Here is a 17,557-nt window from a genome sequence, read left to right on the forward strand (position 1 = left end):
TATACGGATACAATGCAAATATCGATTTAGAACTAAAATCGACGATGATGTAATAAATCATGGTTGGGTTGACAAAAGTAAAAACCTCTGTTTAAGTGGACCATGCTCGTAAGCGAGACGCATTATATTCCTACTAGTTGGAAAGAAAAACAGTTTTGTATTTAATCTGTTATTATCTGAATTGTAGCTGATTATTTTGAAGAAATGAAGGAAGATTTATTTGAAAACTGGTTCTACCTAATATTCCATAATTAAGTACTCGTAATTGTTCTGAATAATACATCGTATCACTCGAGGGAACTCCTACCATAATATAGTAATAGAAAAAAATCGGACGGGGTATCAAAAAGGCTCAATACACATCTGGTATCCTGTTTAAAAAGAACAGCTTTGTAGGTAATTTTGTAACTGCATTTTTTATTTAATATTGAACGATTTTACCTGTTGAAAAAAATTGTGCAGATTGTGGAACCATTGCGCATGGTCTAAGTACTGCAGTCAATGGGTTCTAACATAATATAGGAAGGTTATGAATAAAATAAAAAATTATTTCTCAATATATTCTCCCTTAATTCCCACACACTTTTCAGAACGTCTGGCTAAAGCTTCTATGCCAGTATAAAAATGTGATCCATATTTAGAGTTAAAATGTTCGTTTAAATTCATTGTCGCTGTTAAAACTTTTTTTCCTTAACGCTTTGCCAACAACAAATAGTCCGACGTTGTCAGATCAGATTTATAAGGAGCGTGTCCCATCTCTGTGAAGCCTCATTAGTGTACAGAGTAGCCTTGGAAAGCGAAACAGTGTGGATTGTAGCATATTCTTGAAGTAAGCGCACACCTCGGATGATTTAGTCTTTTTTCCATATTTTTTTTATGAAACTGAAATCAGAGTAATATGCCACGTTCGCGGTTGTATACCTTCCCAGTCTATGGAATCTCTTTTGAATGCTGCATAAAAGTAAAATACCATATCACTCCTTATAATTGACAGATTACAATTTTTTGGCCCTCAAAGCTCTAAAAATCATTCACAGCATACTACTCAAAGCAATGCGCTAAGTAATCGATGCACTAATTTTTGTCATATTTGAATGCTCAAGTATAATCCTTAAAACCCTTGTTCTGGAAATGCCGGTATGCGCTTAAATTTATTTTTTGTTTTTATTCGCCAGTCACTTAGAACAATTTGTTCCACTAATTTAATGTTTTCTAGAGTAGTCATCGCCACAAAACCTCCTGCTCGTGGGTCATATTCTAATCAACAACTTTAATCGAAAATTTTACAGCGCCAAACTCAATTAGAGGCATTTTTCAAAACAATTTGACTGAGTGGTCGTTCGAACTCTACTATAATAAGATGGATTGAAGCAGCAAGTTGAAACTTTATGTAAAGCTTGTTGAGACTTGTCAATGACGCGTGCATGAAGATTTTTGCGAAGGTCTATTTACTATATGAAACCAAGAGCTCATGGACCGCACTACGTACTTATTTACTCTAACTTACCTGATAGTGTCGACAATTGAATATAAACTCCACCCATCTACCATCAACAGGGAGATTTGTACTTTGTTTAGTTTTGACATAACCCCTTTGAATCTTTATTTTAAATAGAATATGCCACATAGATCTTCTAGACCAATAGCTTATAAATTATTTCTTTTCAGCCTTTTTATATTTAGCATTACGTCATGGATTCCTCTATCATCTCTCTCTCTCTCCCAGGTGTTAATTTTTTCTCTATAGTTTGTTCTGTTTATTTTGCTCATGCCTGTTCTATATCCATACATTTTTTTCTTGTTCTATGTTGCGCCATATCTTATTGAACATTAGAACTTGGCAGTTACATGTATCAGGAAAGAACAGGAAGAACAAGACGAAGCAGATATATTTAAAATCAAATTCGGTTCAAACTTCCGCTCAAACGCTGATTACCAATATGGCGGTGAACTGACGTCAGTACATAGTAAGCTTGTACACAGTTAAGGGCATTGCTTAGTGATAACTATAAATTGCTTTACTTGATAAATCGTCTTGATTTTAGGTGTCCTTTGATAAAAAATTAGTTTGAAAAAAACAGACAAAAATAGAAGTTTCGGCTTATTTTAATAAATGTCTTTTCTCAAAAAAAGACCTAAATCCTAATAAGCACTAAGTAACGTAAATTGTTATATTTATTTTTCTAGCTTTATAACAGTGAAAAGATGTACTTATAGCCAAGATAAGAAGGATTAAAAATATTTAATCGAACCGCAACAGACGTTCGTATTTCGAACGTTCGTGATGTATTTCCTCTAAGAAACACTGATAAGGCTTTTCTTTACTAAGTAACAAAAGAACCCGTTCTCACATTTAATAAAATTTTTGCAATTATAGGATCCATAAGGAATTATTTATTATGGTATTAGAAATATTTGTACCAATTTTCAGTTTTGTGGGAGTTTTAGTGATAATGCATATCTATTTTGACTGGACTAATATTTTACATCGTTGAATGCTCCAGAAGATCGTTCTACATTATGGTATAATTGTCAAATGAATATTATTTTTAGCTACGGAATTCGAGCACTTAACAGCTATCCATTGTTACAAATAATAAGAAAAAGAATCTCAATGATGTTACTTGAATTATGACTATGAAATTAAAAAGTAATTTTTTTGTTTATCTTACCATGACGTAGTGCCGTTGCATTTCAGTCTTTTCACTAGCTAATTTCTCACATTCTAGTTTTAACCTGGAACAAAAAACGACAAATTATTATAATTGATATAACAAAGAGAATAAATACGTTCAGATAATAAGAATCTGCGTGGCAAATGTTAAACAACTTTTAGTTTCCGATAACGATTATCATTCAAAGCAATTTGTAATTTAAAACATTAATAAACACCCGTATACTTAATGCAAAATTTTTTAATTGGATTATGACCAGTGTCAACAGTTATGTCGTTTGACAGTTACACTAGAAGAATATCCTTTTCTCTAACAAAAATAAAATTAATTATCCATAACTATAGTCTATTTTTTTTTAATGAGAAAGTTATAAAATTATGAGGCATTCCTATTGTCCTGTACAACTTATGATTATAACAGACAATGAAATCCGAAAACTTGTATTAGCTGAGGAAGGTACATTTATTTTATTTAGTTTTGGATTAGTAAGTAGGTTTTACTACTTTCTAGTTCATAAAAATAGACTATAATTTTGCTGACTAAACGTAAGTAAAAGGAACTAAAAAGTCGAAATGTGAATATGGAAAGTGAATTTTGACATTCGAAACCACTCCATGGCTTGGTAGGAGTTGGGAAGTTTTTCTAATAGGATTTTACACTTTGTTTCATTCTTTCATCACTTTCAAAAATAGTTGCCAATTTCTTTTTATTTAGCATGTTTTCATAAAGGAGAGTCGCTAATCACTTTTCTGATCTAAGGTTCAATAAAAATGCCTCCTTTGTTTTCTTTATTTAATTCAGGAAACAGTATTTGTTTCACCTTCTTCATCCATAGCTTTCAGAAAATTTCTAATTTGAAGTGAAGCGATGGAAAAGAAACTTTTTCCGAATCAATGAGAAGATATTAATTGATATTGGTAGTTCCAGACAGAAAAGTCTTTTTTCCTAACCGACCTTCAAGACCCACGACCCAGATCTTTAAATTACCACAAATTTTAATTTTAAATTTAAAATATTTATAACAAAAAAAGCAAAACAAAAAAAAAAAATTTACATCTGGGTTTCATTGATCCAAAAAATTCCTCGATGCAATAAATAGAGGAGTCTTGTGAAGAAAATTTGAACAGAGAGGAATAAATCAAATTCAATGCATTGGAAATTTGTACAGGAACAACAAAAATGCCACACAAATCATCTAGAATATTTGAAACAAATAATGGAGTAAAACAAGTCCATTACTGTATTCGGTAATATTATATGAAACCATAAAAGGAATAAAAAACAGTTTAAAAAATCATAAAGTAGTGCACTTTCAAATGGAGTTACAATAAGGCAAATATGCTACACTGAATATAGTCATCATCAGAGAAAAAACAAAAGGAAAATTATTTAACAACATTTATAGGTAGCAATGGAATATTTAAGGAAATGAGAGTGGAAATTTATGAAAGAGTAGCTACACCAATACTAATATATTATGACTATGAAACATGGACGAAGACCGTAAAACGCAGGAAAAAGATAAAAATGATTCGATTTCACCAAAAAATTGGAAACAAAACTCGATTTTACCACATATGAAACAAAATTAGTAAAAAAATATTGAATACAAAACCCGCAGAACAACCCATAGAAAAAAATCAAATGGTTTGGACATGTCAAAAGGATGTTTGAGAAAAAACAATGAGAAGAGTATAAGAGCCAGAAGTTGAGGAAAATCAACAAGAATAGAGGAGAAAAACTACCTGAAATTCTACCCAAACAAAAGAAGATATTGTAATATAGTTACGATGTTCAAAACAATTAGTTTAGATTGATTGCATTATGGAGCGCTATTCTGATGGTTCACGTTCGATATCTAGTTACTCTAGAATCCATCTTTATTGAGGCAAATACAAACTGAACCTTCTATAGAACTCTCGAGTAGAGCATATTTCTTTATCGATATTCCATTTTTGTAGTCTAGAAACGAGAAGTTTCTATTTTTGTTTCGTACCGAATACTTGAGTTCATTTTGAGGCTCGATGTTTCAAGTTAGGGTCAAAATTGTCTGCAGCTATGTCTGTTTCGGATTCAACTTCAGTGTCTCTCATCTTGTAAGTGTCAATATATGTAAAATAGCAGAGTACTTTTTTAAATATTATTCTGGGTTTGTGAAGCATTTACCAAAATAATTTGGGAGGTTTCCGCCATACTATAGGGACAGCTGATGGCATATAGCTTCTGTTACTTCCATTTTCTGAACAAGAGCTACATTAAAACTTATGCAGCACACGTGACGTTCCTAACTGTTATCTGGGTCACAACTTTATACCCGAAATACATAAAATAAACTTTTCCATTTTTTGAAATATTTATGTCAGAGTTGTGTTTTTAGTATGAAACGTCCACAAATATAATAAAATTTATCAAGAGTAGTCTTGCAACATCTAAATTGAGAACTTGTTATTTTTCGATATTACATGTTATGAGAGAGAAAAACCACACTTATTAAAGGATTTTTCTATTCTTGGACCAGGCCCAGCATGGCATTGTTGGAAAAATTGTAAAAATTGGGGATGATTCCATATTTATTAAACTAAAATTAGACGTGGTGGGACTTTTTTACTTGTAGTTGTTTAAACAATATAAATAAATTAATGGTTTGATTTTTCTTATTGTATCACTGTAGACCAGTGTTTTATTTGATGGTAATAATTTTCCTGATTCAAAATCTGGGTATCACAATATATTTTACGACTATATTAATTTAGTTTACCTAACATAAAATAATAGTATTTATTACATTAATTGTTTTACTCCATATTTTTTATATAGTTCCCCTTAAAATCGATTCCATATTTTACCGACCACTATTTTTAACTTATGAATAAATAAAACCTTTGAATTATTATTACGTTTAACAATACGTCGTAAATCATGATTAGTGTATATAGCATTCTACTGGAAACTTATTAATTTGTTATATTTTTATGTGACCCATTACCAAGTAACTACAAAATTGTAATAAAGAACTCACAATAATCGTATCAGTTTATCTCTATTTTCCAGTTCATAACGATTTTTAGTAATAGCATTTGTAGAAAATCAGCACAAAGAATAATAATGAATTTAAGGCAATGATGATCAATCGTTTTTAAGCCACCGGCACCACAAATAAACTAAAAAAATTTATAAACATATATCACTTCTAGCAGAATCTTTCATTCAGACATTATGATTTAATTACACCGCATTTTGTTTATTGTACAATGGAAATCAAAGATAAAGATGTAGTTAAATATACAGGTCACAGTTAAAAAATGATCATTCTTTAAAATTTGTACTCTCACACCACTAGAAGGAATTTAAACTTTTTTAACTAAATAGATGTACTAAGAGGGTGTTATAATGATTAAACGTGATGAAACTCTCTATGCTGCAAGTGAAGCTTGAAGATTAGGAAACACTAAAAAATTGCAGATCTGATTGATAAGAGGTGTGGTCAATCAATTCAAAGTGCAAATCGTGAATTTTAGCCACAGTGATCACCAAAGTATGAGAAGTTACGTTATCCTGGTGGAGAAGCACTTTTTTTTTCCCTTATCCTATCAAGCAATGATGCGTAATACTCTCCTGTTTCATCGTTTTGAAGATATTCGATGAACATAATTCCACGATTATCCAAAAAATGATCGAAATCAGTTTTCCGGCCAATGAAACAATTTTTATTATTTTTGGAAGAGGCTCCCCCCTTGCAACCCACTGTCTTGACTGATAATTTCATCGTAGCTCTTGAATATTCTACCCCTTTACTCGGCCTTCAGCTTTGCGAACAAAAAATAGTCGGAAGGGGCCAGATCAGTGCTATATGGTGAGTGTTCATCCTTTATGAATCCAAATTCATATACAGAAGCCTTGGAAATGGTCGCAGCGTGGCATTGTCATGGAATAAGCGCACAACTCGACTCATTTTACGCCTTTTTTCGATAACTTTTTCACAACTGCTTAAGTAAGTAGTAACAAGCTTTAGTATGTCAAAATAATATGCTGCATTCACTCTCTTTTGGATGTCGCGTCATAGTAAAATACCATAATTTCGTTACCTGTAACATTTGATCGGATCACACTCTCTTGGCGCTCGCAGCGAAGTTTTAAAAATGTTTATTGTAGATAAAGCTTAATTAAGAATAAATTCTATAATTCAGATAATTATTTTTTTACGATTCTCTACATACAATTTAAGGAAAGGATGAGTAAAGTATGTACATGAAACAAACTTTATTTTCAACGCTTAGACATACGTTCAGACGAATATAAAACGGAAATGGTAACCTGAAGACAATTTTAGAAGTTATGCCAAAAATAAATCAAATATCCATCATCGATGATGAATATATAGATATTCGAAAGCTAATAATATATATTGAACAAGTATATACATTTGGGTATTTAGTAGTCACAACCCCCATTATTTATTTCTTTTATATTTACTTATTAGAATTTTTTGTTGATAAATCGTCTTGATTTAATTGGTTTTTAGGTAGATAAAAATATTATTGATGGTTGGACCTATTTCCATCTTTACAAAATATAATTTGACATTGATAATTTGCGTGATTATACTTATTGAATAGATCACCTATAACATGAATATCATGAATAAAAATCTTTTTTAACTATCCTTAATATTTTTATATATTTAGACATATCTCAAAAATAGGTAACAGCCCTCAATTAAATTATTCTTATATTCATTGGACATATTTTATGAATTTTATATAAATTGTTCAAGATGACAAAGATATGCAGTGAAAATAGGACACTGCTTTTTGATTTCTCTGTTTAATTTGTCTCACAACTCAAACGGGTCGAGCGAAAGTAACGGCTTACTTTCAGTATATTCTTCCTTTCCTATTCTTTCAAATACTCTTTGCAGAGTTACAAGGAATGAAAGAAAATTGTCAATTGTCAATACCTGCAAAATTTGAATTCAATTTATAATTCTACTTCACAGATTTCATTGTTACTATGAGGACCACTTCTAATTTTTTAGATATAACAACTAAAAGGATAAAAAATATTCAATTGTCAATGTCAAATCGTATTTTGGTAAAGACGCAACAGTTCGAAACGTCAATATTTTTATCTGCTTCAAAAACCGATTTTCAATCAGACGCTTCATCAACAAAAAAATCGGCTTGATTCTAGGCATTTTTTTTATTAATAAAGGATTCTTTACTAAATAATACCATTGACATATCGACCAATCTTCACCAACTGACAATTTTTATAATTATATCAATAATAGATCACAAAAAAGAAGCAATTCTCAATTTAAATTAATCATAGTTGCATTTATATTTAAGAAAGAGAATTTAAAATCTAAATTTCACTTAAATTGTTTCTATATTTGTGACAAATTCTCTCTCCCTGGTGTTTGACTGTGTTTCAAGAATTTTCATTATTAAATTGTATGTTTTTTGATACTATAAAGCTCGTTGATGTAATTTCATTTTTTCATTGTATTCATATCGATTTTATAAATATTGAAAAATATGTCGTAAGTAACCAGCTGACCATACGTGGTACTGAACTTTGAGTCGTCAAAACAAACATAATTTGCTGATCCACAATTCAACAAATATTTCATTGAACTGATGATCTTGCTGAATTACATATTGTTAGTTGTATCTTTTTAAAAAGTTACTTTTTACAGTAATTCTTAATTAGCGTCACAATCGTTGGAAGATATTTGATATAAATATTACTTCTCCTGATTTTGAGTGTAGTAATCTTCTCACACTACATGGCAAGTATACGCAAGTACGGCTTATTCGCTAAGTACATGTACAGGGTTGACAAATAAATTGATCAATATCGATACGAATTCTGCTTGCAAGAAATTCAAATATCGTACTTCATTAAATCCCCTTTTCGAACATTGATAATGGCGTCACCTCTTTCAGAATGAATTCTCATCCGTTCAATATAGACAAATTTATCGATTCACTCCACCGATTAACCTTAACGTGAATTCATGAGAAAACTGAATTTTTTCTAGGATGTTGTTGTTTTCTATTTGATCGAATTATACCGAAGAGAGTATTCTTAAAAAGAATGCTTCAGGCATTATCACGGATCACCTATATTTAGATGGATCTATGTTCTAACCAAATTGACGTCTACTGACCCTTACAACTAATAAACTTTCAAATTTATGTTTTTGTTTATAATACTTCTCAAAATGGCACCTTTTCAAGATATGGTATCACGAAAGATGAAATTATGAGAGCTATTATGGAAGAAATAATAAATTTGGAAATTTATCAGTTGTAATCTTGTTGTTAAGTTATTGTAAGAGCACTTTTCTTCTTACTCAAGTGAAATGTAGACAAATCGGATTTTTGAAGAAATATGACAATCCTTCAATCTTAATAATAATCTAAACAAATTATTTATTATTTGTTATTATTTATTGACAAGGTGAAAATAAAACTTGAAGAAAATATGTATTAAAAAAATATTTATACAAACATAGCCATCACTTATTACTTAAACTTCATAACAAAAACCTCTCAGTTAATTTAGTATTGTTTAAAGCTTAAAGCCACGTATTGAAACGTTCTAAGTCCTTATTAGAATTTGGGAACAAATGCATTCCATTAATAGATTCGTAATAATATACACAACATTTATTGAAAGTCATTAAAAATTAACAACAACTAACACTACAGTCCCTGGCCAAATTATTCGACGCACTGTATTTCTTTAATAATTTTGTTTCTTAAGAGATTTTATGCCGTGATTGTATATTTATCTATAATATTATTGATTCTTATTCAAAAGATTAGTCGAATACTATTTATTTGTATTTATTTTTAACATACAGCTACACCGTGTTGTCAAAGTGATGCATGAACGTGAACAAGTACCAACCTGTATCGGAATCAGGTACGAACTTGTTTGTACTATTACAGTTAGTGAAAAAGCTGGAGTGAAGTCCCTTGTGTATGCATAAATATCATAAACCGGAAAATATCACGAAAATTGAAGCTAGTTTACAACACATAAAGAAGAAAATTCAGGGCCAGGGGAAGAATTACACAAATGTGATGGAATCACAACTGCAGGATGCTAGCGTGAATGCTCCTGAGCGCAGTGTTCAAAGAAAATTAAAAGAATTAGATTTTAAGGCTTGTCGTGCAGCCAGGAAGCCCAAGTTAATAGCTGCAATGAAAGCGCTTGAAATGGGCCAAACTTCGGTAAGATAATATATTTTGATAAAAAATGGATGCATAGTTATTATTTCCAAATAAATGAAGCAAAGAAACCTGAAAGTTTTCTATTTTTTGATAGGTATACTTCAGTGACGAAAGTACATTCGAAATTTTGTGGAATAAAGCGTCGTCGTCATGCCACCAAAGTGATGATTTGGCCAGTCAACAGTGGCAAGGGTACTAAACGTCTGTACGTCGTAAGAGGAATAATGAGGTAAGATCAGTACAAAGAAGTATAATAAAAAATCGGTTGATTTCGCAGCTCAGAGGATGGTTTTCAAATTGGGAACCTTTCGCCTTCATGCAACATGGAGCTCCCTGTCACAATGTTCAGTCTGTGTTTTTTGGCAGAAGAAAATATCACTTTGTTGGATTGGTCGGGTAATAGACCCGATATAAACTCAATTGAAAATTTGTGGAATCTAATGGTAAGAGAAGTCGCTAAAAAGGTGATCAACAACAAAACCGAGCTCCTAGTGAAAATTTTTATTTTGTGGAATCACCATCCGCAAATGCAGCAGTGTACAATCTTGCCTGAATAGCATGTCGTGCAGAATTAAAGCTTTAATAGTGGCTAAAGATGGTTAGGTTAGGTTAGGCGGTAACTATTGGCGGTAATTAGTTGGATACTATAAAAATAACGATCAGATCAATTTAAAACAATGAAACGGTAAAATATTACCTGGTAATTAATATTTCACATAAAATCTAGCAGTGCGTCTAATAATTTGGCCATGGACAGTATACATAATCAAAAGGACACAAAACACGAGCACAACACAACGATAATGAATCATCAAGAAAAACTTACACAAAGTATACCAAAATGAAATTATCCAGTTTTGTGTTAAATTCCTAACTTAATATATAGTTATGCAGGCAGATCCATCTAGGGCTCTGAACTAATTACAAAAATGATTCGACCGTGGGTAAAACGTCTGGTTTGTGGGCATTATTGGAAGTACCTTTAACGAATATTTATTCCCACTAACCTCCGAAAATTCTAACAGAAATATACTATTTTCTCTTTCGTTCCAGATACCTCGTCGAGGTTGCGCATGCTTGAGAATGCGCAGAACCAAGCTGGAACCTCGGAGGATAGAGAAAGCATTATAATTCTGTCTTCCTTAGTCGGAACAACTTCCACTTTTAGAAACTGTCCATATAGTATTACATATATGATTAATTCAAAGTATAAACATTTCAAACAACACCAACTGTACTCTTCACATTCATTTGAAAAATTGAGATTGTTGAATATTTGAATAAAGTATATGAAATCATGATTGGTATATTTATCTGACCTTACAAGGTATCATCATATAAATCATTAAAAAAAGAACTTAAAATAAACTTCGTTTTTTATATTAGGTTGATGATGATATAATGAAAACACGCGTGTTTTCAAGACCTGGATTTTCATACGTAATGTCTTGCTGTCTTAATATAAAGATAGCAAAGGACTAGTAAAAACAAGGTAATTAAGAAGCAACTAATGTACTGAGAGTTAAATTAACTGCTAATTTTACTTCATTTCTTATGGATGATTAATTTCCAGTCTGTTGGTTTTTGAGTACCTTATTTGCACTCATCGCCCTACTATCGTCACCTTAATATAGCAAATCACCTCGTGATTGTTGTGAAAAAATTTACGTTAACATTTGTTAATTAATTCCTTTTCAGAACGTTTTCATCTGAATACCTTTTCTACCTGCTACTTATAGAAATATGTGTATTATCTTTGTTAATTTTTTTAGATGTAATTTTGAACATGATTGACTACCGGTTAATAAGTAAGTAGACAGTAGTTTCTGTCTCCTTTTCTCATTTGCCCTAATTGTCCTCCATATAATGTCGCAAGACATTGCGTTAATATTTCCCCATCCAAGAGAGGAGGGCGACTGTTTTTATTGAGTCGGAGCCTTTCTGTAGAGTAGGAAACCCTTATAAAAGTTTCTGGGACAACGGAATCAGAAAAAGAAGCACTTTGATATATATTCTTAGGTTCAAGCATTCCATTGGAACTTTGATAACGCTAGATCCCAAAAAAAACAATCTACAGCTTATCACTAGCTTTTCTACAAATAAAGCTTGAGTAAACATTTAATGCAATTATATCTAGAAGAAATTGACTAGTGTAAATTCTGTGGATGGGAAATGCAAATGAATACTTCCTAGAAGAAATTTGTAGGAGCGAAGATCTAACCTTCTTGAAGCGAGTACAAATAATGGAGTTGTTAATAAGTCTGGAGCTGCGAGGTGTGCTGATTGAAGATGTTAATAATAGTACCGCCATATAGCACAATAAACTTGAAGGTTGCAGTTCAATGTAACCCATAATCTACATCTACATCTACCCATTATATTATATTCTTCGTATCAAAATGTTTCAAACTATAATTGTATTTGTGATACTTAGAAATATAGTTGAAACAATAAGGAACAAATTGAAATTTCTTGAAACAATAAGTAGTAATGAACGTTACTAGCGAACAAATTTATAATTTCTATTAAACGTAATAAATGTAATCACCATCGAACAAAACACTGAATAAGGAAAGGAAAAAAAAAATCAAATATATTAAGTTGGAATTTCTCACGATTTGCTCTCTCAGTTAAATACGTTTCTTTTATTGCTTTTTGCGATAAATTTTAATGAAAGCGATTAATTCAACAGTGGCGTAGCAGATATAAATTTGAAAAACACAATTTAATATTTTAACAATTCCTTCTGTAACGAGAAAAAATCAGTGATGTTTGTCATATTGGAACAAATAGTGAATTTGTAGAAAAAAATGAAAATAGCTTTAGAAGGAAAGAGAATGTATATAAAATATCATAAATAACTTGTGTTTCGTATGTATCCACTTATCACTGCTTCAGATTTCCTCTCAAAACTAGTTTCCAAATGTTGGTCCTCTTCGGTCTCCTTTAATTATCATGTTATTGGAGCATCTCGATGTTAATGTATTTAAAGAGTCACGCAATGCATTGTTCTTGATGGCAGTGAACCAAATGAATTCTATTTTTTGTTATTATCTGTTTGGATCACTCTTTATTTAAGCTATCAAGAACTGGCGTTGCCATATCGCAACAAAATCAGTAACTTGTGAATAGAATTGACGACCAGAAATGATGATTGTTTAGTAAAAGCATGGTGTTGCATTTCGTCAATTTCCAAATAAAAAAAAATTGTGAGCAATACAAGCTTCATTTTGTAAGGTTAGTACAATAGCGTTTACACAATAAACTTCAGACTAGCGAGAGTGGTAAAAATACATTAATAATCAGTTTTATATAAAATTCTAAAAAATAATAAAATATAAAGATTTAATTTAAATCACATAATTTAGAAGTTCACTTGTTCTAGATGGAATATACTGATTCTTTTTCAACTTATTTGTACATTATTCTGTTTTCAAACGCAGATGAGGAAGATTTAACAATAGATAAATTTTTGTAGAACTTCCAGAAAGTAATATGACTAACGAGGACTCTGGTGAAGAATACGGGGAGCTAAAAAGAAAAACAATTAGGGTCAAATATATATATTATAGTATGTAGTAGATAATTAATTGAACACACCAGCCGAGTTAGTTATTTATAGTTCGGACGATGGAGCAAAAGAAGAGGATCTCCAAAATAATAGTCATGATCGGAATAGGCGCCAGCTTGGAATGTTACAAAATCCAAAATATCATTTGAGCCTCCGAGTTATCAGAATTTCAAATCTCTAACTCCAACTTAAGTATTGAATAATTTTTTGATAACGAGTTCTTACATTTGTTAGTAATGAAAACCGAAAGATATGCCAAGAGAAGTTAATGATTTCAAAGTCACTTCGGATGAAATGAAAGTATTTCTTTCTATAACTCCTTTCCTGACATAAAGTTCTGATATGGGAAATAATATGGTAATAAACCACGTAGATATCGGTTTTTGTCAATATTTAGATACCAACATCATGCAAGGCCTGTTATGCGAGTATTTATAAAATAATTTGTGTTTTATTTTTTATACGAAGGAAATTTATGGTGGGATATTGGGAAAACATAGTTATAAATAATTTATAAGGGACACGCTTTCTATTGCTAGTCAAAGTACTGAGCTTCAACGTCATCGACAGAAAGCTAACATGAGCATGCTTAGATTAACTTGATGAAAAACAATCTTTCATCTGAGTTACTGATCAGACAAGAATCGACATAACTAAAGAGTCCAATATACTCGTTAGGAAAGGAGGACAAACGTCTTATATTATCCCGTAGCCTATCTTCCTAGAATTAACAGAAACTCGAATTCATTTGTGTTTTCACTAAATATTCCATAATATGGACTTCTAATGAAAAAGTTGTTTAGTGATTTGTAGAGTGTAATTCATTTGGTTTTAAATCCCAATTTTATGTGTAAAAAGGCTAGAATAATGTTTATTGGATTTATCAATGACTAATGTTCAATTTTGGGGTCATACTGTGCCACAGGTGTAGGAAACAAGGGTATTAGGAAAATACCCCTTGAAAACCTATTAAAAAACTTGAAGACTTGATGACTTTAAGGTTGCAGCATATTTTTCATTGATGTGTTTCATACTTTATTAATTTTTAAGATATAAATTAATTAATAACTCTCTTTATCAATTACTGAGTATTTTATTGATAGAGACGGTTTTTTATTTCCGTTGAGTAATAAAAAATAAATAATAATAGATTTCAGACTGTGTTTCAAGGAATTAACGAATAAGCGATATTCTGTGTTTATTATAGTACTGATTAATTGCTTCCAAAATTCCTGGGAAATCAGTACAATAATAGTTTTCTTATTCTCTCTTGAAAAATTCCGAGTAATTAAACCTTTTTCTTTCATATCTAGTGTAAACAAATTTCGCCATTGTATGTGAGAAGTATTATTTTTCAAGATCTTGGTAATTGCAAATCTCCAATGAGATAATTTTATTCAGATTGATTAATTCAATATGGAGTATTTTCTTGGAGAAATAGATCTTCTCACTATCTCACTTTCATTGTCATCATTCAATATATTTTGAGTGGAATTACCAGGAGAAATTGGATATGGAAGATCCATCGAATTGGCTTAGTAACAGATGGAACATTGACATATAAAGACTTGTCTTATTTTTTTATTGTATCCCACTATCTTAGTGACACAAAAGTAATAGACATTTTCCTGATTGATAGGTTTTCTTCATTATATTGATTAACCAAATGGATGGTATTGTTATCTCTGGCTGACACATGTTGTACTAATTTTTTAACTTGAATCGCAACAGGATATCCAAAATAATGGAGATATGTACTTTTTAAATAATCCATGAAAAAACTGATTTGGTTAAGAGAAAGAAATGTGTCGAGATAGTGTATTTAGGCTAACACTTTTAGGTTCAAGGAAGGTAGGTCAACACATTTATAAAAATTTATTTCGAGGTTTATTAAGAAGTCAAAATGTGTAAACTTTTTTTCAATACTTTCAATCATACTTTCAATGTTCAATTCGAAATTAGACTTGTCCGACTTACAGTATTTATATTTTTCAAATTTTTTGGAAAGTTCATAACTAACAATTTTTATCACTGGGAAAAATTAGGGGATTATTATTACTTAATTCATTTTACAAGTGTTCTTCACAAGCGATAGTTTAATATTTGGTAAAGCCTCAATATTCATGATGTTTATGATAATTTATTTTTATTTTATATTGACAAAATCGATACAGCTCGAGAAAGATAAAACAAGATTTTAATATTAGATTGGATTTGAAATGAAAACAATTAGATTAAATTCAAAATCAAGTCAATATTTTCACTAAACTATTAGCTTCACTTGACGTAAGTTTTTCCTTTATTTTGATACATTTTATTAAATAATTTTTTGACGAGTAAACTAATAAAGGAACTATGTAAACGCCACTGAATTCAAGTACTACTTTGTGAGAGGATTCTTCATAATTTTTCCGAGTTCAATGAATGGGTAATAGTTGAGGAGTGTTTTAAGTGATTGTAAGTCATTAGGAAGTTATATCTTTCTTGCTCCAAATAACTATTACCTACTACTTTTTTTTAATTACGTTATTCTTCAAATTAGATAACCCGTAGATTTTCAAGAGATTATTTCAATGAAAACCGTTTCATTGTTTAAGACGAGTCAAAATTATCAATTTGTTTGAGTGATAATGGTTTTATTTAAAAAAAACTAGACCAAACCTTTTAGTATTGAAATTCGTGGCTAGGAAGTTTGCAAATAATTGAACTGCTGTTCAATAAATTCTGTCGTTCCACACGAGACGGCGATATTACGTACATCATTTCAGTTTTCTCAAAGTAATGTAGTACGCATCATCTTGGAAGAAGTTTCTCGATATAAACACCCCACAAAAATTATCGCATCACTCATTATTTTTTAAATATTTGAAATGTGTTGCCTGTTTTTCGAATTTTATTATTATTACGAATTAAAACATCAAAAGATAAGCCTTTTGCAACATTTATTTTATATCAGTTTAATCCTCAGAGGACAAAAAGTTTGATTTATCAAAACAAAGAAAATATCAAAAAATTTGTACAAAACATCTATACAAAAAAATGAACGGTGCTTAAACTAAAACCAGTCAATGAATTTCTAATAGCGTGTGTTGCCGCCCCTCGCTCTAATTACAGCTTCCATTCGTCTTGGATGGCTTCTAAACAGGTTCTGCACGTATCCTTGCGGCATGTTTTCTCAGAAGTTAAAAAGAACATTCTGAAGATCATCTAGTGTTCTTATTGGTGCCGGATGTTGCTGAATTTGCCATCCTAGATGATCCCAGACATGCTCTATTGGGTTAAGGTCCGGGCTACGTGCAGGCCAATTCAGGGTGGGTATCTCGACCTCTTCTAAGTACTGCCGAACCTCTCTAGCAGCGTGTGGACGAGCATTATCGTGCATTAGCACAGAGTTGTCACCGATATGAGACATATAGGGCACTACATGGGGTTCTAGGATATTGGTTATGTACCTGTCAGCATTTAGTCTTCCATCATTCACTGGTACTAACTCCGTGCGACCCTCCCCAAACCATGATAGAGCCACCACCAAAGCTTTCAGTTTGACAAAAATTAACCTGATCGTGTCGTTCACCACGTCGCCTATATAATAGTACACGTCTATCTAATGAATACAGATAAAATCTTGATTAATCCGTGAATAAAATATTGGACCAATCTTAAATATTCTAATTTGTGTGTTTTTGAGCAAATTCCAATCTTGCTACTCGATAATCTCTGGTAAGACGTGGACCTCTAGCTGACACTCTGGCTCGTATACCTGCTTCTATCAGCCTATTTTGAACTGTTTGCAGCCTTCGACTGATTCTTAACGCCGTTAACCTCAAATCAAATAACGATCATCTACTACCGAAGTTACCATTCCGCGGCCTTGTCCAGGTCTTCTGGTTAGCTGCTCTGTTTCTTGGTAGCGAATAACAACTCTGAATAGGTGCTTTAATGAACTTCAATTACCCCGGCGACGTATCTTTGACTGCGGCCATCTTTTATGAGCGCGATGATTCTAGCGCCTTCTTCATTCGTCTCATGTCTTGTTAAACGTTGAGGCACATCCATTTTTAAAAAAA

At 31.4% G+C, this 17,557-nt stretch overlaps 1 protein-coding gene across 3 annotated transcripts in view; it reads right to left on the minus strand.

Annotated features, from left to right (window-relative positions):
• The window catches only part of LOC130900196 (protein groucho), a 396,521-nt gene that overhangs the window by 140,602 nt on the left and 238,362 nt on the right, over nt 1–17,557 (minus strand). For all 3 annotated transcript variants that reach the window (XM_057810645.1, XM_057810647.1, XM_057810646.1), the window contains exon 3: nt 2,673–2,736. In XM_057810645.1, coding sequence (XP_057666628.1) covers nt 2,673–2,736 — 64 coding nt within the window. The remainder of the gene's footprint in view (nt 1–2,672; nt 2,737–17,557) is intronic.

Source organism: Diorhabda carinulata, chromosome 12 (genome assembly GCF_026250575.1).
Source record: "Diorhabda carinulata isolate Delta chromosome 12, icDioCari1.1, whole genome shotgun sequence".
In the NCBI taxonomy this organism is placed as follows: domain Eukaryota; kingdom Metazoa; phylum Arthropoda; class Insecta; order Coleoptera; family Chrysomelidae; genus Diorhabda; species Diorhabda carinulata.